Source organism: Leucopleurus acutus, assembly GCF_964270905.1.
Source record: "Leucopleurus acutus genome assembly, chromosome: 5".
NCBI lineage: Eukaryota > Metazoa > Chordata > Mammalia > Artiodactyla > Delphinidae > Leucopleurus > Leucopleurus acutus.
In genome coordinates, this window is record NC_139147.1 from 12,279,225 (window position 1) to 12,301,324 (window position 22,100).

Consider the following 22,100-nt stretch of genomic DNA (forward strand, 5'->3'; position numbering starts at 1 on the left):
CTTATTCAAAGCAAACAGCTAACGCTATTTGTAACCTACTGTTGTGTTTCCTCTCAAGACCACCATTTTCTCTTTAACAAGGAGTCATCCCTGCCTGTATAATAGGTCTCTGCAGATCCTGATATGAAGATTAGCTCTAGTCTGTGTAACCTGAAAAAAAGCTATTAAAGATAACTGAATCAGGCTGTAAACATTCCCCAAATTTGCCAAATGCTGTCTAGTATTTTTGATAAGGAAATCCAGGAAAAGTAGGCCCTATTACTAATGTACATGGTGAATCTGTCAAAATTCATAGCCTTGTAACCTATGGTATATTTTTTGTCATTGGGATATTCATTTCTAAATTAATAAATCCCATCATTTACCGGTGACATAGGTGTTTTTGACCTAAAGAAACGGCAAATACATGTTTCAACCTGATACAGGGAATCGTCCGTAGGAGAAATAATTTGGTCAGAACCCAACATTTAAAGATCATGTTTTTGTTTCTTTGTTTTTTTGCGGCATGCGGGTTCTCAGTTTCCCCACTAGTGATCAAACCCATGCCCCGTGCAGTGGAAGCACAGGGTCTTAACCACTGGGCCACCAGGGAAGTCCCTAAAAATCATGTTTGCCTTCAGTTCATCGAAGCTATTGGAGCTGTTATCTGAAACACCTATTGGGCTGTTTTACTGATTGTCTGTGGATGCTGTAACAAATTACCACAAACTGGGTAGTTTAAAACAGCAGAAATTCATTCCTCACAGTTCTGGAGTCCAGAGATTCGAAATGAAGGTATTGGCAGCGCTATGCTCCCTTCTAAGGCTCTAGGGAAGAATCCTTCCTGCCCTCTTCCAGCTTTTGGTAGCTGCTGACATCACTTGGCTAGTGGCCACATTGCTGCAGTCTCTACCTCTGTCTTCACACTGCCTCTGTGTGTGTGTGTGTGTGTGTGTGTGTGTGTGTGTGTGTGTAATCTCCCTCTGCTGTCTCATAAGTACATTTGTGATCGCATTTAGGGCCTACCCAGATAATCCAAAATGATTTCAAAATTCTTAATCGTATCTACAGACTTGTTTGCCCTGTAAATTAATATTCACATGTTCTAGGCATTAGGATGTGGATATCTTTTGGAGGTGGTATTTTTCATCCCACCACAGGCCTCATTGCTTTTTTTTTTTTTTTTTTTTTTTTTGCGGTACGCGGGCCTCTCACTGCGGTGGCCTCTCCCGTTGCGGAGCACAGGCTCCGGACGCGCAGGCCCAGCGGCCACGGCTCACGGGCCCAGCTGCTCCGCGGCACGTGGGATCTTTCTGGACCGGGGCACGAACCCGCGTCCCCTGCATCGGCAGGCGGACTCCCAACCACTGTGCCACCAGGGAAGCCCCTCATTGCTCATTTTCAAGGTTCAAGATGGTGTCAGCCCATCTCTATAGGCCCTTAGGACCTCACTAAGAAGTTTGTGTATACCACCTAACTTGTATTTTAAGTCAGCCAAGCCCAAAGACACTCTTCAAATTTGGTGACAATTTTTCCAGCTATTTTCATGTGCTGTAATAAAGAAGTATAAATAAGAAAGAGAGACAAGAAAAAGAAGAAATAAAGTTTTTAAAAGTCACTAATAAAATGGCCCTTATGTTTTTAAACCCTGATCATGTGCTTATTTCATGACTACAGTGATCTATTTTGAAAGGGTTTGGCCAGAGAAAACCATGATTCAAAAAGACATGCACCCCAGTGTTCATTGCAGCACTATTTACAATAGCCAGGTCATGGAAGCAGCCTAAGTGTCCATCGACAGATGAATGGATAAAGAAGATGTACATATATACAATGGAATATTACCCAGCCATAAAAAGGAATGAAATTGGATCATTTGCAGAAATGTGGATGGACCTAGAGACTGTCATACAGAAGTAAGTCAGAAAGAGGAAAACAAATATCGTATATTAACGCATATATGTGTAATCTTGAAAAATGGTACAGATGAACCGGTCTGCAAGGCAGAAATAGAGACACAGATGTAGAGAACAAACGTATGGACACCAAGGAGGGAAAGCGGGGGTGGGTGATGGTGGTGGTATGAATTGGGAGATTAGGATTGATACATACACACTAATATGTATAAAATAGATAGCTAATAAGAACCTGCTGTATAAAATTAAATAAAATCCAACCATTACCAAAGAAAGGGTTTGGTAAAGCTGTGGCCTTCTACTGATAGCTCTACTAATGAGTCCAGTTTAACTTAAAGAAAAGCAGCAATTCAGACCAAGAACCAAGAAACATTGACCTAAATTGCCTTAGTTCAAAATCGAAAGAAACCAGGAGTAGGCAGAACATCTACTTCTAGAAGGGCCTAGCACAGATATTTCCCACTCTGAGAAAGGAGAGGTTCCTAGAGCAGCCGCACGCAGACACAGTTGCACTGGAAGTTTTGCTGTGGGCAAGTTTGGTTTGTGGTCCCAACTTCACTTCAAACTGAGTAATTTTTAACAAGTTAACTTTTCTGTGTCTCAGTTGTCATAAAAAGCAACTTCCAAGCAACATCCTCAATAACATCAACACATCTTCTGGAGCCATAACCTTACATGTGTTTTTCTGGTGCATATCTGTCTGGTATTCCTTCGGGGCTATACAAGTATTATACCTGAAAAGGCAAATAAGAAAAAATCCATTCTCACCCACTCCCATTTCATTTTTCTCTGTCCAGTGCAACCTCCAATTGAAGTGGGTTCTTCTGGCGGGGGGCGGGGGGGGGGGCAAGCAAGGACCAGTAGGGTATCTTAATGAGTTTAATTCTGAGGCTGCTGTTAGTAACCACTACCAAAAGCAAAACAGTTTTTCTAAGGAGATTGTACATACTAAATGAGAGAAGTCCCCTCCAGTTCTCAGAACTAAACCTGTGTTTCTGCATATCTCCTTCTATAAAGGAAGTGGTTTCTTTTCTAATGAACTATAGCTACTTTAGTATCCTGAAACCAGGGTGGGTCCAGCTTCTCTAAAATGGATGAAGAAATGTTAAATCAAGACACATGACAGGGCCTGGAGGGGGAAATGATCTTGTGCAACACGCTAGATTTAAATTCTGCTTTTGCTGTTAATAAAAGCAAGAAGGGGAAGAAGCAAAGAAAGAGCAAAGGCAAGAGGAAACAGTTTCCCGGGGTACTGAGTTCTTCAGGTTTTCAATTCCTTTTGACCCTCCGGGTTTTGACTTCATTCCCACATTTAGGTCTATTAAGTGGAAACGGAATGAGAAGTCCGTGGGACACACTGATACTAACCAGGAAAAATGATTTGTTGAAAAATGAGGATAGGATGAAAGGATAAGATGTCTTTAGTTATGAGATAACACGGATGGCAGGAGCTACTCGCCATTCAGTGCCGACCATAGCTGCCTCGGCCTGCGTACAGCCGTGTTGGAGTCTGGAGATCCTGACTTGGAACTTTCCACTCCACTGTACATACAGCTGAGCACTCTTTTTTTTTTTTTCCACACACACACACACACACACACACACTGTATTTTATTTTTACGAGAGATAAATAAACTGACACCAAGCATTGTAAATGGATGACCACAACAAAAGCACCAATGTTGCAATTACCAAACACGAAACACACTCATACTATGTCATAATATTGACATTCAGTCCAGGAATCCTCCACTGTAACAGCTCCTTTACTTTGCAGTGAAAATTGATTTGTATATTTTTTGCCTCTGAGTCCTTGTGGGATTTTTTTTTTTTAATTCAAACAGAAAGTCACGAGAATTATAATCATCCTCATCAGTTCACTCAGTCCCATGTAATTATTTTTTTCATCTTGATCTTTTGTTAAAACTTTTATGAATTCATCAGTTTTCCATTAGAGTTCTGAAAATGCTTATTCATTCAGTTCAGCAGTATAGTCAGTTACCAGAAACCTGTACTTGTCAGAGTCTTTTCCATGAATTCCTTGAAGATGAAACCCTTTTATAGGAACATATTTGCAAAAGCATCAGAGTACACCCAGAACTGTCTGTAAATGACAAAAGACTTAAAAATGACCACGGTTAAAGATTTGATGAAAGTTCATAATAATGCAATTGACAAGGAAATTTAGTTATTTCTGAGATATACATTTTACGAGCACTCTTTTTTAATAGTGCTCCTGAGGGCTCCAGAGCACACCAGAAGAAAAGGCAGCGAACAGAGTTGTTCCAAAGCAGCCATTAGTTTTTCTTCCTGCTACCTACCCAGACGCTCAGAATAAGAACTCTGCGCTGTTCGCAGTGAGACACCATGGACAGCTCTTCAGGCGCTGCCCTGTTGCCCAGCGTGCTGACTGTCCCGAAGCCTCCCCCCAGCCAGTTAGGCGGGGGAGGCAGGGGGTGGTCCTGATACCCTTCTTGGGCACCTATCAATACCCAGCCCCCAAAGCTTTTCCCCTGAGTCCCTCCCCGTGGTTGGTAAGCTTTGAAAAGCCCACGCGAGGGACCCGGGGAGGCCGCATCCTCCCTCTCCCAGCATCCTCAGCGGTGGGACCTGCAGCTGCAGCTTGGGGAACACGCCGCCCGAGGAGAAGGTCGCTGCGCGTGGAGGCTGCGGGCAGCTCGCGGTTACCTGGCCAGCAGGGCAGCCCAGAGGGGGCGGGACCTCCCCCCGACGCCCCGCCCTTCCCCGCGAGGGGCGGGTCTTCCTCCCCCGGCCGCTGCGCCATACGGAAGAGATGGGCCTGCTGGAGCGGAAGTGACGCTTCGGGCGGCTGTGGCGGCGGCGGCGGCGGCGGCGGCGGCGGCGGCGGCTGCGGAAGAAGGAGGAGGAGGAGCCGGAGGAAGAGGTGAGCCGGCCGGCTGGTGGGGGGGGGGCGGGGAGCGGCAGCGGCCAGGCGCACCGGCTGCGGGGCGCGCGGGCCGGCGCTTCCTGAAGCAGTCTCCACCTCCGCAGCCTGGGCGGGAGCGGTGAGCGGCGACCGCGGGCAGCCAGGTACTGGAGGGCAGGCGGGGTGGTTGGGAGACCACCGGTTGTGCGGGGCGCCGCGTCGGGCGGGGAGCAGAGGTGACAGCGGCTGTCAGCCTGCCCGCGGGGAAGGCACCGAGTCAGTTTGGGCGCCTGGTCATCTCTTCTGGCGTATAATGGAGGGATCGGGCTGCTCCGCACTTCTGTCCCCCTGGGAAGGAGCCGCTCTCCGGGCGGTCGACTGCCGGGAAACCCCGAGGAGCCTCGGTCCGGTCCGTGTCCCGACTCGTGACTCTTCCCGGGTGGCCATTCATATCCACTGGCTGCTGCCTGCGGACCCCTCAGCCGGCGGTGCCCTGGCGCTGGGCTGGAGGCGGCGGTAGCCTGTACCGCTGCTCTTGCCCTTCACCGCCGCCCCCGGGAGAGCCCGTTGTGTCGGATAATCCTTTCCCCTTCTCTCGCCCCCTAAGGCGCTTTGAATCAGCCTTGTTAACCTTCCTTCGCACCTACCTCTTCTTGCCCCGCAGAGGATCGGCTTGAAGTTTCCGAATCGTTTCCCTTTCAACGTAGTTGACAAATTCTGAAGCAGGAATCTGATAAACAACTCCGAGCGAAATACGCTCAAAATGTTTCCTTTTGGTAAACATTAACTAAAGGGGAAACTCATCTTCACCAAACCGTTCATGGACTTGGAGTGATAAAACCCTGCCTTGCCTTGCTGTGAGAATTGGCAGCTTTTCCTCTTGCTTTTCGGTAAAATTACGTGACGACTTATCTTTTGGAATCAACCATTCTCTCCCCAAGCTCCCCCCCCTTTTTTTTTTACCACCCCACCCCCCCCCCATCAGAACCTGGCAGGGAGGGACTTCTGGATGCCTTGCAGTCCTTTGCTGCAGAAGGAAACATTAGCTTCATTTGCTTTGCTTTGCTTGGTTTTCACAGGGCTGCCTCGGAAGAAAGGAGAATGGCGTTCAGCAAAGGATTTCGGATCTATCACAAATTGGATCCTCCACCTTTCAGCCTCATAGTGGAAACTAGGCATAAGGAAGAATGTCTCATGTTCGAGTCTGGGGCTGTAGCTGTGCTCTGTAAGTCATCTCTCACAGCCCAGCTGATCAGGGTCTGTTTTGCTTGAAATAATTCAGCTTCAACCATTTTTTAAAGAAGACTCTGATATGCTTTTATTTCCTTTTAACCAGACCTTATTTTCTTTAAAACTTTTATTTTCTTTTCTTCCCCCACTGCAGGTTTTTGTTGGGGTTGGGGAAGATGCAGGTTTTGGTACAGATTTTTGCTTTTTTGGTTTCTTCTGCTGCTTCTCAAAGTAAATCTGTCTTTCCAAAAAATTATCGTTGCAGTGTATAGCATATCACATAAGCCTGTAAGATGGCTTGCTTGACATTTTGGCTGTAATGAACAGCATTTCGTATAGGTCAGTTGTAATAATGGACTATAAGAGTATTTATTTAATATTGTTGGAGGATTTTATGGTGAGGTGCTTACATTTTCATTAAGAGGATTGTAAACAACCTTCAAAATTTCATGTAAGGTAGGTGATTGATTTCATATTGTTTAAGAAACTACTTTGATAGTTTATTTTAAAGAAAAGGACTACTACACCACAAGAAAAAGAGTAGATTAGTAAGGCTTGGGTTACTTTGTGGGCAGATGGATGAAATTAAAACGAAAAAGATTAATTTGAACATTACACTTGATAATATAAGATTTCATCTGGTAACCTCAATTTAGGATTATTTCAAATGTGACTGTGTTGTCAGAGGCTCTCTAGTGGTAACGACTTGTTCTATATTATGCTTTTGCTATGTAGGATCAGTTTAGTTATTGGTCATATTTTTAAAAATTAAAAATACCATTTGAAAGGCATACTTACAACTGTAAGCCCCTAAATATTTTGAACTGTTAAACTTTCTCCATATTCAGTAGTGAAGGGCAGGAGACCCTAATCTCTGCATACAGAATACTAACGTACAGAATATTAATATCAGTTAAACCTGATTGATCTTAATTCTCTGAAATAGCAAAATTTTATGCTGATTGGGGAAAAGGATAGTGACATAATGAAAAGTCTTAAGCAGAGAACAATGTATAAGAAATATGTATTTTTTGGTACATGTGGTGAACAGGAAGAGGCTATATGTGTTCTAAGAAACAAGTGAAACAAGTGTTAGTAATATGGGTTATATTCAGTCAGACTTAATTCATTTACTGATACATTGTTATTTATGCTTAAATCAACTAAAATATTACTTGCTACAATATTAATTTTGCAAAGCATGTTTCTTCGTACTACAAATATTATTCTTATACTGATGAATTCTATCTAGATAAAACTATCTGTGGGGGAAAAAGGTTTGTTTTAGCATGTGAAACCCTTTTCAGCTGCTTGTGTGTTTTGGTGATTTCCTAGTTTGTCTAAATTCTAAATGTTTCTCTAATTGTGATTACTGGTAATAATGGGAAGTCAAATTTTCAGCTACAAAGTTTGTATTACCTATAGTTATTAGGGTTATTGCTATACTTTACTCCAAGGTCAGGAAGCTTAAGGATAATCCTACTTCCAAACCTCCAGCAGTCCTCTCTTTTATGCCAAATAATGGTTTAAAAAAACAAAACAAAACAAAACAACTTCCCAAACCATCCATTTTGGCATTAACATTCATTTTAAGGAAAAGAATCTTAAAAACATTGTCTTAACTATTTATTAACTCTTTTTATTTTCATTAGATTTAGACTATATAAGTAATTCTTTTCAGGAGAAAAAAACTGTGAATGTTGTCTCTCTCCGTAAAGCTAGCATAAATGGATATATAATCTCTTGGGTATGTCATTAGCTTTTCTACTAATTAGCTTTTCTATGTCAGTAGCTTTTCTACTGTAAACTTTCATATTTAAAACATTAATATTTAAGAGCTAACAGACCTTTTTATAACTTATTTGATGTGTAAAATTAATTTGACATTCAGGTCAGAATGATACCAAGGTGTGTATTGTGCTGTAGAATGTTCATTTTTAAAACCTTCACATTTTGTCAGTGCCTGTTGTATTCAGGGGGCTGTGCTTGTAAAATACTGAGGTGTTCTGTTTATCTTCACCAATCTCAGACCTTTGAATTTCGATGCATCTTGCATATTAATCTACCAGAAGAATCTCCTAAAATCATTTTTGATATTAAATCCAAATGTAACCCTATTTTTCAATAAGATTAAGTTCAGACTCGTCAGCCTGTCAATCAAGGCCTGCCATCATTTGGTGCCACCTGTTGGTTCAGTGTTGATCTCCTTTCAGGGAGACTGGTGTTTCCTCAGTGCTCTCCCAAAGTAGCGTGCTTTTTCCAACCGTCATCATGCTGTCCCTCTTCCTCCAAGACTGCTAGAATGCTTTTTTCTGCCTTTCCAGTTGAAGCCTGTCAGTTCCAGCTTGAGTCTTCTTCCTTAATGAGAATCTGCCCCTCCAGCTCCCTCTTGTCTCTTCCTTCCCTTCATTTTGTGGAACTTAGTCTGTATCACAAGATGAATGCTTTTTATATGCTGCTTTTGTTGTTCTCTACATGCTTGTATGCAGGTGTTTTTCTTGAACGTACGTGGTGAGAGTGACCCTAGCAGGACTCAGTTTCACGTACCCAAAGTTTGTGACTTCTACAGGCTTCAGTTGCTGGGTTTAAAGTTTAAACAATTAGACAGCTTAGGCAATACATATCGTTAAGGACTGACAGTCACTTAATTTTCTTGGCTTAGGCCAGAAGTGTCATGAGATAACCAATATGAAATGTCATTTTTCCTGTTATTAGCACATATTAAAAGATAGGGTGTGAGTGAAAATGAACTCGGCTCACGGGTCCTCTTAGGACCCAAGTATCCACTAATTAATCAAGCCTTAGAATTCTGTCTTAATGTTGATAAAGATGTTAAATCAGTCATGATGCTATGACTTAATCAATCAATGAATCAGTGATTTTCAGCCCTGTGTGCACATTATAATTACCTGGGAAGGTTTTTACAAATACTGATGCCTGGGCTCCAGCCCCCCAGAGATTCTGATATAATTAGATTGGGATGACCATTTCTGAGCATGGTTTATATAGGCCTTTCTATGATAGATTATGGCATAACTTTTTTGGCTCGCAGACGCTATCTAAAATAACCATGTTTCCAGAATTTCAGTGCTGTTACTGTCTCCTGTGGGGTCCGTAATGAGTTTCCTTGAAACCCTCAGCCTGAACCAAGTGCTGATGTTCCCATAGCGCTTTTAGTCTAGTGCTTTTCACAGAACGTGGAACTGTGTTCAGGTCTCTGCATCTGGATGCTTCACTCCTTGAGGAAAAGGCCCAGGTCTCAGTAATATTTGTATCCCTAGTGCTTAGTTCAGTGTCTTACTCATATTGCAGAATAAATGATTATTAAGTAAATGGCATGGGGGGAAGACTAACCTAATGTAGATTATAGTATTCTATGTTTGTAGTGCAGTATTCTGTGTTTGAAAGTGTGGTACCTTTTCATATAAAATTTATTTTCTGTCTTTTAAAGAATTGCTGTTTGACCGAACTGCTGATGTGAAACACATACGTTACACATTGTTTGGATTTGTTACTGAAAAATTCTCTTGGAAATAACTGTTAACCACATCATTAAGGTTTTTCTGAAATGCCAATTAAAATGTGTGTGATGAATATTCTTCATAACTGCCATAAGTACTGTTAACAGTTTGTTTTAAAATTACTTTTCTTGAGATGGAAAATAATTTTATCGATTTCTTTCATTGCATTTATTTATTTAAAGAAACCTTTGGACTTCCCTGGCAGTCCAGTGGTTAAGACTCCACACTTCCACTGCATGGGGCATGGGTTTGATCCTTGGTTGGGGAACTAAGATCCCACATGCCTCGAGGCACGGCCAAAAGTGAAAAAAATAATAATAACAAAATAAAAATTAAAAAAACCTTCTGAAACGTTCTTAGATAATAGTTAATATGTTTTTTAGTCACATGCCCATTTTCAGTGTTACTCATTTTTGAAAATTACTAGTCCAGAAAAATGTTCAGTTGAACCAAAAATTTGATGTCTGTGGAGCAGTGACTCAGTGTAGCAAGTGGACTCTCTGTGACTGGTATACTGCGTCTGAACCAGCATAAGCACAAGAGTGATGGTCAGCAAGTTGTAACACTACACGCTTCTTCTTGGAAACTAATTTTTTTTTAAAATTTATTTATTTTTGGCTGCGTTGGGTCTTCGTTTCTGCGTGAGGGCTTTCTCCAGTTGTGGCAAGCAGGGGCCACTCTTCATCGCAGTGCATGGGCCTCTCACTATCGTGGCCTCTCTTGTTGCGGAGCACAGGCTCCAGACGCGCAGGCTCGGTAGTTGTGGCTCACGGGCCTAGTTGCTCCGCAGCATGTGGGATCTTCCCAGACCAGGGCTCGAACCCGTGTCCCCTGCATTGGCAGGCGGATTCTCAATGACTGCGCCACCAGGGAAGCCCGAAACTAATTTTTTAAGAAATAAAGGAAGACATCTGTCAGTTTTGTGTTGAGTTTAGTTTTCCTCCACTTTGTACAGTTAGACACATGAAAAGACCATCACAAGGGACGGACAAGTAGCCAGTCAGACAGATACATGCTTTAAATTCACAGGCTATCTCATTATTTTACAACCCATCTCATGCTTTAGTAAAGGTAAATAATTTGCTTTATAATTGTATCCTAAATAGAAGATGGAGTAAAGGGAAGGTCAGCACATCGGAAATGGAGGATGATGTGCGGGTCACATAGATAGTGAGCGTAACATCTGTATTAAACGTAAGAGAGAAGTTTATAAAGGGCATTGGCAATAAACTCTTTGTTGCAGCTGTTTTCCAAGTAATGTAAATACTTTTTCCTGTGATTATGTATAGCCTTGGAATGGCGCCTTTTAACTAACCCATATGTGTTTGATTTTCAATGGTTTTTTAATATTCAAATGTATATATGGTGCTCACTTTTAGGATCCGCAGTGTTGCCCATTTATGCTGCATAGCTGTGTCATAGCCTTACTAGTTGTGTGTGGTTGGTTGACCCTCTGGGTATACAAATGTTAGTCTGAGTGGCATCTTACTCATTTGTTCATAAGTGAATGATTGCGCATGTGTTGTATGTCATAGTATGTCGTCACATAAAAGGGAGGGAGCAAATAACCATTACATTAAAATAATATTGGACCAAATGACTTACTTGCTCTAAACAGTTTCTTGTACCCCTTAACCTGTCTTCAGAAGTTGCATAGAGTTACAGTAGTGTGTAAATTAAATATTGTGAAGTTATGGATCACCTGTTTAAAAGACGGGGATGTACGGTGTTGATGTAAATTCCTAACTCTTAAAATAAGAGCTTTCGTTCTTTTGGGTGTCACATACTGGTACGGTAGGAAGGATTAATTGCGTTTATCTGTCTAGTGGTAAGATTATCTTCAGGCTTTAACTCTGGACCTGGTTTTACCCCACATTGTCCGTCTAAGTGTCTTTGTCTGCCTAATTTGTTTTCTTTTATCATGGAAACCTGAGCTGTAAAACAGAGGGATAAAATTCTGGAGCTCTTTGTCACAGAATGTGAAGTGTCTTGCCTTTTCTATGAAACTGCACACGGTAAAGGAGTCATACTTGCTATTCACTGGAAGTTGCTCTGCTAGTCACAGCATTAAGCCAGAGGGGCCTAAGCTTTCTCGTTTTATGGCATCCTTGGGGTCTTATTAAGTTTTTAACAGCACCCGTAAGCCGCCGTTCTGTTCATTAAATAGTTAGGTCCAAACAATAAATATTTATGTCCTAACAACCTTTAGTAGCTGTTTGGAAAAAATATTGCAAAGAAATTGAAAATAATTTCCTTCCTTCATAAATAGCCACAGTTCCTTATTTACGGTATGGGAATGCCTGTTGAGCACTGAACAGCTTTTCAGACCTTGGCACCAGACTGAAAAGCACCACCCTCATTGCCTGTTCCGCGTTGATTTTGGAGCAGTACTTGTTTTTTTTTAATCGCAGCAACGACTGAAAACCCAGCTTCACTAAGATCTGATGTCTGATGTCATAAAGGAACATACTGCTATCAAATGTTAAAACTCTGAACTACCCCAAGCTAATAGTTTGGGCAGTGTCCAGCATGTGTTGAATATCTCCGTGTTTCTTTCCATTTAAAATATCCCTCGTCTCTCCTGAGAGTTTGCTGAAGTGTCCCAGAGCATCTCAGCATACAGTTTAGACTGGCATTAGACATGCTTTATTTCATGTAATTCTGTGGGTTGTACTTTTATCCACACTTCGCAGATGTGGAAACTGAGGCTTGGAGAGATTAAATAACTTCTCTAATGACATAGTCTTACCATTTGCTTTTTCGCTCTAATTATTATTTATACTTTTGTTAGGGTGGTGGTTATTATTGGGGGGGTTGAGGAATGAAGAACAAAAAGAAAAGAATGCCAGTAGACTTTAGAGTGAAATGGTAAGCGTTTTCTAATGAGGGAAGTGTTAAACTTGCTGTGTTTTTACCTACAAACTGTTAATATCTAAGAGGGAAACATGGTTTGATTTAGCGTTAGGTAATTAGAAACTTTATGTTTTAACTTTGCCAGGCCAAGTTAAATGTCAGGTTTTAGAATTTTGGATGAGGGTAGTAGGTGGTGATGACAAGCAGTGTGCATAGTTTTTTGTTTGTTTTTTTTAATTGCCAAATGCTACTAGTCAGCACGATTGCCCTTTACATAAGTTGCAGTATCTTATGTCTTTTTAAGAAAAAATTTCAAGTTGAGGAAGGAAGTGCCTTTTATTTTTTTAAGAATTTTTTTTTTTTTTTTTTTTGCAGTACGTGGGCCTCTCACTGTTGTGGCCTCTCCTGTTGCGGAGCACAGGCTCCGGACGCGCAGACTCAGCGGCCATGGCTCACGGGCCCAGCCGCTCTGCGGCACGTGGGATCTTCCCGGACCGGGGCACGAACCCGTGTCCCCTGCATCGGCAGGCGGACTCTCAACCACTGCGCCACCAGGGAAGCCCAGAAGTGCCTTTTTTATAGTTGACTTTTTCTGTGCAGAAAATGAAATTTAGACTTGTTATATATCACTTTATGTTAGGGTTGCAAAACTTCATTTTCTTTTTGTAAATAATTTTTGGAATGTTCATATTTAATAGAAAAGAAAATAAATAGCAACTTAAATATTAACACTTAAAAAAAATCAACCTTACTTCTCTATCCTGGGCAGCAGGATTAGCCTGCTAACGTAGGGCCAGTAGTCGTTCCTAAGTGCCTTCATTTCTTTACCACTTAAGTGTGCTATGAGGAAATAAAAGTGAAGGCAAAAAATTTCTCTCTCACTGAACAGTAAAGCCTTGTTATGTGACTTCTTATTATATGATTTCAGGTCTCTCAGATGTTCTAAAATGTCCTTAAAATATAACTAGGCCAGGAATGTAGCAGGATACTTGCTTCTGAGCATGATGGTGTAACAGGATCTGTATTTGCCCTCCCACCTTAAATAACAACAACAAAAAAAGAACAAAAAAATGTGAAACAATTTTCAGCTCTTGAACAATAGGCAGCACAAGACACTGATCCCTAAGAGAAGGGAAACAAATGAGGGGAGCCTTGCAGTCGCTGCCTTGAGAGCTTCCAGGCTACAGCAGCAGCAGGGTGAACCCAGACAAAGCCTGGCAGTCTCCCTGAGTTGAGGAGATAGAGTAGGGGCTTCGGCGAAACGCGAGCATCTAGAATTCTCAGGACTAAGTACCAGAAAAGGTATAACTGCACAGAGCTCCTGAGATGTGTAGCGGATTCCACTTGAGACATCAGCTGAGTTCTGATTGGTGCCAGTGTATGAGGAAGCTATCAAGGCAGAAAAGAACCACCGAAGAGGAGCAGGCAGAAAAATTCCTGGAGCCCAGGGCTGGGAATAGTTCATGCTCCAAACAGCCAGAATGGAGAAAACTGGTAATACTTGGGGGATTGGGTTGAACACTCAGAGAAGGGTATATTACTTCAGTAGTGGAGCCAAGTAGCTCTAGACCACATGCTGCTCTGGTCCTGCCTGACAGAGCTTCAAAGCAAGACCCAAAGGGGTCAAACTGTTTCCAGATAATTTCCAAATAACTCAACTGTATCCCAGAATAACGATTAAGACTGTTTATAGGAATACAGAATGTATATACATGTATCCAGCATTCAACCCTGTCAATTTCACAATGTCTGGCATTCAATTAAAAATTACCGTACATGAAAAGAAGCAGGAAGATATACCCTGTAATGAGGAGAAAAGTCAATCTGTAGAAACAGATGCTCAAATTAATAAGAACATTAAAACAGCTATTATAAATACAGTCCATATGTTCAGGAACACAGGAAAGAATGAGCATGTTAAGGAGAGACATGAAAAATGTAAAGGCCCAAATCAAACTTCCAGAATTGAAAAAAAACAATGTCTGAAATGAAAAAAATACACTGATGGGGATTAATAGATTAGACTCTGCAGGATAAATGAGTGGCAAATTTGAAGACAAAATAATAGAAACAACCCAAAATGAAGCACAGAAAAGCAGACTAAAATAGATAAACAGAGCATCAGAGGGCTGTGGGACAACTTCAAGTGGCCCCATATGTATGTGCAGTTGGAATCCTAGAAGGAAGGGGGTGGAGCAGGAAAATATTTGAAGAAATAATGGCTGACAAGTTTCCAGAATTGATGAAAACTATAAATCCATGGTTCCAAGAAGCTAAATGAACCCCAAGCAGAAGAACCATGAAGAGAAAGAACTACACCCAAATATGTGATCAAATTGCTTAAAACGGTGACGCAGATAAAAATCCTAAAAACAGCCCAGGAAAGAAAAAAAAAAAAAAAAGATATACATGTAGAAGAAGGAAGATACAAATCATGATGGACTTCTTCAGAAACAGTCCAAGCCAGATGAGAAAGAGCTAGATCTTTATTTTTTTATTTTTATTTTACATAGAGCTAGATCATTAATGTACTGAAATGGAAAAACAAACAAACAAACAAACAAAAAAACAGCCCTGAAACTGTCCACCTAGAATTCTGTACCCAGTCACAAACAAAGATGATGTAAAGACTTTCAGATGTTCAGAAGCTAAAAAAAATGAGCCAGTTATATGAGTAGCAATTTAAATAGTATTGCTTTTCTTTGCATCTAGCACCAGTACATTCAGAAATTTTGAGGTTGTAAAGTCTGAATCAGTGACATTTTGTTACTTAGTTATGTTTTAACTCTAAGCTTGAAAGAGGTAGAAAGAGTGGAATAGATTAGTGCAGTTGGGGTTAGTCTTGTAAGCAGAGTGCCAAAAGGAGGTATATATTTAAAAATTGCATATCATGTTTTTACTGGTGACAGTTTAAATTTGCTTGAGTTTTTTAATGGTTGTTAATAAGAATTTGTGTTTATCTTTTTCCACTAAAATAGATTTTGCAAGTGAAAGCCATTGTTATTCCTCTGTAATGTTACACAATATAAGCAATGCATTCACATTGGAGTGCATTTCATAGCTAATGAACTAATCAAATTACTGTGAGTACATTTGGCATTTGGAGATATGCATTAACTCTTCGTGGTCAACTGGACACCTATTTAATTACTCCCTCAGTTCAGGCTGAAAGAATTTATGCGCTCTTTATACTCCTGGATGATTTTAAGATAACTTAGTCAGTTAAAAGAAAAAATAAAAAACAAAATACTTCTTATTAAATTATTAACTAAAACATATTGAATGTTATTAAAATACTCTCTTCTTCCCTTTTATTATAGTCTTCTTACATAACTTTATAAAGTTTTTTTGCTTATATAAACTAGGTCTTCGCAATAAATATTTATTATGGGTTATGTTTCATTTTGTTCACTAGTCGACCGTAGGATTGCTGTTGTCTGTTGAATACCTTACTGAAAGGTAGATAAACAGCCTTTTAATATCCTGTGGACCATGTTCGAAGTATAGGCAGGATGAATCTTATTATTTGTTATTTATTTTATTTTTTAAATTAAAAAAATATATTTTATTCATTTATTTGGCTGTGCTGGGTCTTAGTTGCGGCACACGGGCTCTTCGTTGCGGCATGCGGCTCTTTCAGTTGTGGCATGCATGTGGGATCTAGTTCCCTGACCAGGGATTGAACCCAGGACCCCTGCATTGGGAGCACGGAGTCTTAACCACTGGACCATCAGGGAAGTCCTGAATCTTATTATTAAGTAAATTCCTAGCTGGTTGTACATTAGTGCTCGTTAGTGGTCTGTCTTGGTCAACGTTGGGGATGTGACTTTGGCCTATCTTGTTTCACAATTTGATTATTTTCTTGGAGAATGGGGTAGAAAGGTCGTTATCAGATTTGTAGATGTTGCAAAGCTGTGTGGGACTGATACAGAGCTGGGTAGAATAATTATTTATTTTGGATGGCACAGCTGAGATCCAATTTTTTTTCAAACTGAGAAAATGGATTAGAACCTACAAAATGAAAATGCCCTCCCCCTTGTTAGAGTTTTGTGTCCATTCCTGAACCAACTACTGTGGCTACAGGGATATCAGGTGCTACTTGGGTTGGGCAGATGTTTGGCAAAAGAAGGTAGAAATTTCTATGATTGTTTGAGTTCCCATAAAACCCCACCTGTACCATGGCTACATAGTAAGGGAGGCTGGGCACAGGTACTGGGTCGATGGTCACCTTGACCACTGCATTCCTTCAAATCTGCTCTCCTTCAGTCTTCCTTATCTCAGGGGATTGCTTTCCATCCACCTAGCTGCTTAAACCAGAACTTAAGAATCACCCTCTACACCACCTTCTCTCTCATTTCACACATTCACTCCATTACCAAGTACAGTCAACTCAACCTCCTAATTTCATTGAGAATCCACGCAGTTCACCATTTCAGCTGGTTCTGCACCAGTCAAGCCACTGCAGTCTCTTTCATGGACCATTATAATAGCCTCCTTAAATGGTCTCGCTGCTTCCACTCCCCCTACCCACTCTCCAGTGTTCTTAAATACACAGTTTAGATCTTATTATTCCCCTGCTTAATACCCTTCAGGGGTTGGTCACTGAACTTAAAATCCAGACTCTTTAAAATGACCTGCAGTAAAATCGAGTCCATCTCCCTCTTCAGTCTTACACTGTACTGTCTGTTGGTTTCTGTGTTCCAGCCACATTGGCCCTTTTTTTTTAGTTCTGAATGTATCAAATTCTTTCTGGTCTCAGGGTCTTCACAAAAGCTGTTCCTTCTGCTCAGGATTTTATTTTTAAAGATAAACTTGTTTGCACACGTGGAAAAGTATATAAACGATAAATGTTCGACTTGATGACTTATTACAGAGTGAACATATTCATGTTACCACTACCAGGTCGAGAATAGAACATTATTGCTGGTTCTCCAGAAGATTCTCTCATGTTCCTTTCCAATTATCTCCATCATGATCTGCAAAGATAATCACTGTCCTGACTTCTTCTTACCTCATAGATTAGTTTTATCTGGTTTTCAGCTTAACATAAATGGCATCATTCAATATGTATCCTGTTGTGCCCAGCTTCTTTCATTCAGTGTTAAATATGGGAGATCATGCATGTTGTAGCGTATAGCAGTAGTTTATTCATTTTCATTGCTATGTAGTATTCCACTGTATGAATATTCCACTATTCTGTTGACATTTGCTTTCTTTACAATTTTTCCTATTATAAATGACACTAGTATGAATATCCTTTTACATGTCTTTTGGTGCACACACATACATATTTCTGTTGGATATTTTCTTAGGAATGGAATTTCTGGTCGTAGGGCATGTGGATGTTGTCTGGAACACTTTTACCTGCACTCTTAATTTGGCTAACTTCCTGTTTATTCTTCAGGTTTCAACTTAAAGGTCACTTCTGCAGGCAGGCAGGCCTATTCTAACCACCACAGTCCCCCACAAACAATTTTAGATTAGGTCCTCCTGTTGCAGTCTGTTGGAACTCCATCACTGTACTTAGTATAATTCATAATTTTGCAGGTGTATGATTATATAATGCCTGTCTTCCCAGTGGAAGGTATTGGGGCACCGACTTTTTTTTATTCCTAGAACTTTGCCAGGATCCTGGTATATGGTAGGCATTCAGTAAATACTTGTTGCACGAATGAGTGAAAGGTTATTTTTATTTTGAAATGTTGCCAAGATTGGGATGTGCAGTTTATATAGAACACTAATTTGGATAGCTGAGTATCTTTCAGCTGGAATTTTAGTTATTTACTGATACAAAGAAAACCTTTTTCCTTTAAAATAATTTTCTCTTTATGTGTGATGAAATGGAAAGAGTCTTTACCACCAGCTGGTTATATGATCTTGGACGAATCACCTAACCTCTAGTCTTTTTCTTCTGAAAATGAGTAGCTTGGACTGCACGATCTCAAGGATCCTCTGACTAGAGGCTCTCTGCTTCTACACCAGAGCGGTACCTGCATGCAAATAAGTCAGCCACAAACTGCGGTGCATGCAACCACAGGCAAATTGTGTTTCTAGGAAGGTCGTGCTAACTTGTAATCATATTATTACTGGCTTTCTTCAGCTAACTTGTTTTCATATTCTTACTGGCTTTCTTCAGCTTGGTCTTCTGTATCATCAGCTAAGGAAAGACAGTCTGTTCCCACCTGGAAGGTTTGAGCCACAGCAGAATGTTGACCTTGGATGGCAGGACCTTCAGTGGGTAGCGTAATTATTTAGTTTGAAATATTGTTAATTCATCAGAAGTTAGAGAAATCTACATTTAAATTTAATCTTCAAAATACCATTTAGGTTTTTAGAGAAATGACTTTTTATTTATCTGAATGTCTTAGATAATAAGTTAATTTTATTTCTTCCATTCAGATGGTAGAGTTAGCAAGGCAGATGTGACCATCGTGTTGCAATTATCCTATGTTTAATAAGCCTGTATTTTAGAGACACAACTCATGAAAATCAAGACATAGGTATATGATTATGTTTTCATCTGAATTTCTGTAGCCTGATCTTAAGTTTCTTAATTGCCTTAACTTCTCATTTGAGAAGGGCGGGTGTAACACCAACAATGCTGAGTAATGCCAGCTGTGTCATATGACAGAGTGCTATAAAATAAGCCAGTCCAGCAAAAAAAGGTGTTGAGTAATGTGATAGAGAACAATAGGTATGTTAAATTTTGATAGAGAACAATTGATATATTTATACTCTGAGTGTTTTCTGTAGTCTATAAACAGATAATCTCTATACCTTCTATTTTCATTACTTTCCTGTAGTTTAAATAGGAGACGTAGATTAGGCCTGCCTTCAGTCATGAATTTGTTCAGTTAAACAACTCTGAAACAGGCACAGAGCTAAAATAATGAATAAGTTATCTGTATTAAGTTGTGGGATATCACTAGCTTGTGGCTTTACGTAGTTTTAAAGACTTCTTAACTACTTCTGTGATGACAGGTAAAGGTAAGCTTATGATTTTCCAGCTACAAGTTTGACAGGAGGATATGAAAGCTAATTTATTTAGGATGAATGTAAGGAAAACATTTGTGACAGAGTATTAGCAATATTTACCCTTCCTGGGCTCCCCATTCTATAATTGCCAAGTCTGCTTCTTTCCCAATTTGTTATATATCTGTTATTTGATGAATATATGATAGACTCGGGAAGAGCAGGCCATGGGGCCATTCTCAAGGCTGTAGAACTTATTGTTCCCTTTCAAGTTTATAAAAGTCCTAGTGCCCATTGAACTTTTGCCTACTTGGAGGAAAATACCTCTCGGATCACTTAGAATCCCAGTAGCCTGTCCTCTTCCACTGACTGGCCAGGTTATCTTGTCTTCTCTCCTCTCTGAATTTATCCAGGATACCAAAGGATGTTGTGAGAATAAATTTTATCTGGGGAAGTATCAAACAGACATCAAAAAAGAGAGAATAGTGTCATTGATTCCCATGTATCTGCCAGCCAACCTCAGCGATTATCACAGACACTTTTTAAAATATATTTATTTATTTATTTATGGCTGTGTTGGGTCTTCATTGCTGCGCGCAGGCTTTCTCTAGTTGCGGTGAGCAGGGGCTACCCTTCGTTGCGGTGCGTGGGCTTCTCATTGCGGTGGCTTCTCTTGCTGAAGAGCATGGGCTCTAGGTGCGCAGGCTTCAGTAGTTGTGGTGTGCGGGCTCAGTAGTTGTGGCTTGCAGGCTCTAGAGCGCAGACTCAGTAGTTGTGGCACACGGGCTTAGTTGCTCCTCGGCATGTGGGATCTTCCCGGACCAGGGCTCAAACCCGTGTCCCCTGCATTGACAGGCGGATTCTTAACCACTGCGCCACCAGGGAAGTCCAATCACAGACGCTTGTGTTTATCTATATCCCTTATCTGCTATTCCCCCCCACCCCCGCCACCACTGTTTATTTTGAAGTAAACCCTGGACATCATTTAATTTCATCCATAAATATTTTTTGAGAATAAATGTTTATGGCACATATTTTATTTTGCTTTAAATTCTTTTCTGTGACCTGATTCATATTCATATATTCACTAGGAGTAGATTCAGAAGCCCTTCAGATGATCAGTTCTAATGATGTGAGAATATGTTAAAATACAGCTATAATTATAAATTTATGCTTAAGATAGCTCTGTGTTCTCAGGAAATGCACATTTGCACTAGATTGATGACTAAGATTTAAAGCACGAATGAAAGATAGTGTTGAATGTGACATGAGAAGAAAAGTTTTTCCAGTTAAAATAAGGAAAATAAGGAGGAGGTTAGTTACTGTTGTTGCCTGAGGTGTCACAGCAGTAACTTCAGAAGCCAGGCTCTGTCTTACCTTCCGGGCTTAACAAATGAGCTGAAGACATGTGGCCCTGCTTACCTCAGCTGAACTGCACAAGATCTTGATCGGCTCAGAATGACTCCTAAAACAATGGGCTTCTTGGCTATTCCTGCCTACCCGTGGTTAGAAATCAGTCACTTGTAAAAAGAAAGGTTTGTTTTTCCTAGCGTTTCGTTTGTTTAATAACAACATGAAAAGGAGGAAAAAAACCCACTTCTCTTTAAAAAAGCAGTCTGTTGCCCTCATGGAAAGCGTAGTAGATAACATTGAAAGACAGCACTAACAAGAGAGTGAGTAGCCTGAACTTCCGTATCACCACGTTTCCTGAACTTTCATTTCTGCTCGTTGTTTCCTCTGAGCTCTCCACACCCCCTGCCATTTTATACACTCCACAGCTTACACCCTCGTTAGCAGTCATTTAACAGTGCCCATTTTCCCATCCTCACCTTCACACCCCAGGACAGACATGACGTCACTGTGAGGAGCTGTTAAACGTCAATAATGAAGGCATTCAAATGCTGTCAATGGTAAGATAAAATGTTTATCTTTTTATGCATTATTTATTTATTTTTAAGGTTTTTTTAAATTTTTAATTTTTTAAAAAATTTTTTATTTATTTTTTTTTCGGTACGCGGGCCTCTCCCTGCTGTGGCCTCTTCCGTTGCGGAGCGCAGGCTCCGGACGCGCAGGGTCAGCGGCCATGGCTCACGGGCCCAGCCGCTCCGCGGCACGTGGGATCCTCCCGGACCGGGGCACGCACCCGCGTCCCCTGCATCGGCAGGCGGACTCCCAACCACTGCGCCACCAGGGAAGTCCCATGGCTTTCTTTTTTTTTTTTTTTTCCCCCCCATGGCTTTCTTATTTTAAGTAATCTTTTTACAGTGGAGGAATCTCAAATTATTTTCTAGAATTAAGTTACCAGAGAAATGGGATAATAATTTAATTAGATCCCTCCTAATCATATATTTCTCTGGATTTCATGGAGTTTCATAAAAGAAGGGAATCTTTTTCCCCCAATTAAAAAAATACATATGGGGAGGGAATAAAATGGTATTATAAGAGTTTATCTTCATGCCATTTAGAGAAAAAAGCTTCATAACTTAGGCATATGCACATGTATTTTCAAAGTTATTTTTGCTGGCTACATTAAGAAAAATTTTTTTAATTTTTAAATAATTTCAAATATATGGAAAAGTTGAAGTTCAGTACAAAAGAACTTTTTTTTCTGAACTATTTAAGACTACTAAGTTGCCAACAAGTTACCCTGTCACCCCCAAATACTTTATTACATATTTCCTAGAAAGGTATTCACCTACATAACTACAATATAATCATCAAAAAATTAACATTGGTACCTTA

At 40.5% G+C, this 22,100-nt stretch overlaps 1 protein-coding gene across 1 annotated transcript in view; it reads left to right on the top strand.

The window, feature by feature from the left end:
• The first annotated feature begins 5,868 nt into the window (after positions 1–5,868).
• SYNJ1 (synaptojanin 1) overlaps positions 5,869–22,100 on the top strand; it is a 96,951-nt gene continuing 80,719 nt past the window's right edge. Inside the window, exon 1 of the mRNA XM_082840511.1 lies at positions 5,869–6,007. Coding sequence (XP_082696637.1) covers positions 5,884–6,007 — 124 coding nt within the window. The 5' untranslated portion in view covers positions 5,869–5,883. The remainder of the gene's footprint in view (positions 6,008–22,100) is intronic.